The sequence below is a fragment of the Oryzias melastigma genome, unplaced genomic scaffold (assembly GCF_002922805.2).
Source record: "Oryzias melastigma strain HK-1 unplaced genomic scaffold, ASM292280v2 sc01068, whole genome shotgun sequence".
Taxonomy (NCBI): Eukaryota; Metazoa; Chordata; class Actinopteri; order Beloniformes; family Adrianichthyidae; genus Oryzias; species Oryzias melastigma.
The window spans coordinates 1-637 of NW_023417653.1; the positions used below are offsets into that span (position 1 = coordinate 1).

General features: G+C 44.7%; 1 protein-coding gene across 1 annotated transcript; it reads right to left on the minus strand.

The window, feature by feature from the left end:
• Positions 1 to 6: 6 nt before the first annotated feature.
• LOC112141563 (little elongation complex subunit 2) lies at positions 7 to 562 on the minus strand (the record flags this gene model as incomplete). Its single annotated transcript, XM_024264717.2, has 2 exons — positions 359 to 562; positions 7 to 280 (listed from the first exon to the last, which is right to left on the minus strand). Coding segments are annotated over exons 1-2 (439 nt in total), but the record flags the coding sequence as incomplete, so codon positions are not given.
• Positions 563 to 637: the final 75 nt, after the last annotated feature.

Sequence of the window (637 nt, forward strand, 5' to 3'; positions counted from 1 at the left end):
CCTCACTATCGGACTGACACGTCTCTGCACTGGGGGGGTGAACATCTGACAGAACCGCCTTTTTTTGTGGACTGCGGTCAGCACTTGGAGGTTGCTCACTGCACCTTTTAGTCCCTCGTAAAAGCGGAGAACCAGGAGCGACTTTATTCTGAACCCGTTCCTTGTTCGGGGCTTTCTTAGCGGTCATCGTTTCTCCAAACGTCTCCAGATCAGTGAGGTCCATCTCAAAGTCAAGCCCACTGCTTTCTAGAGACGCACAACTTCTCTGAGACACATTGGCCTTCAGAAGCCAAAAAAAAAAAAGAATAGATAATTATAAAATGCTGCACAATTGGACCACTTTTATGTGTTTGCATACCGGTGGGAGCTGCTGGTCATCTACAGGACGCTCCGTCATCAGGTGGAAGACTTTTCGACTTCCGTTGTTTATGAAGGAGAGCTTCAAACTTTCTTCATGGAAGAGCCGACTTCTGTCTCTGATTGGAATCTCCGTCTTCAGAAGAGGGGGGTCTATGTACACCATTTTCCTCTGAGTATTCACTATCAAAAACAAAACAAATTGTTTTGTTAAACAGAACACAAAATAGTCACTCTATGAATTTTTGACAAAAGTCTTGAGTGCTTTGATGCTGCAACA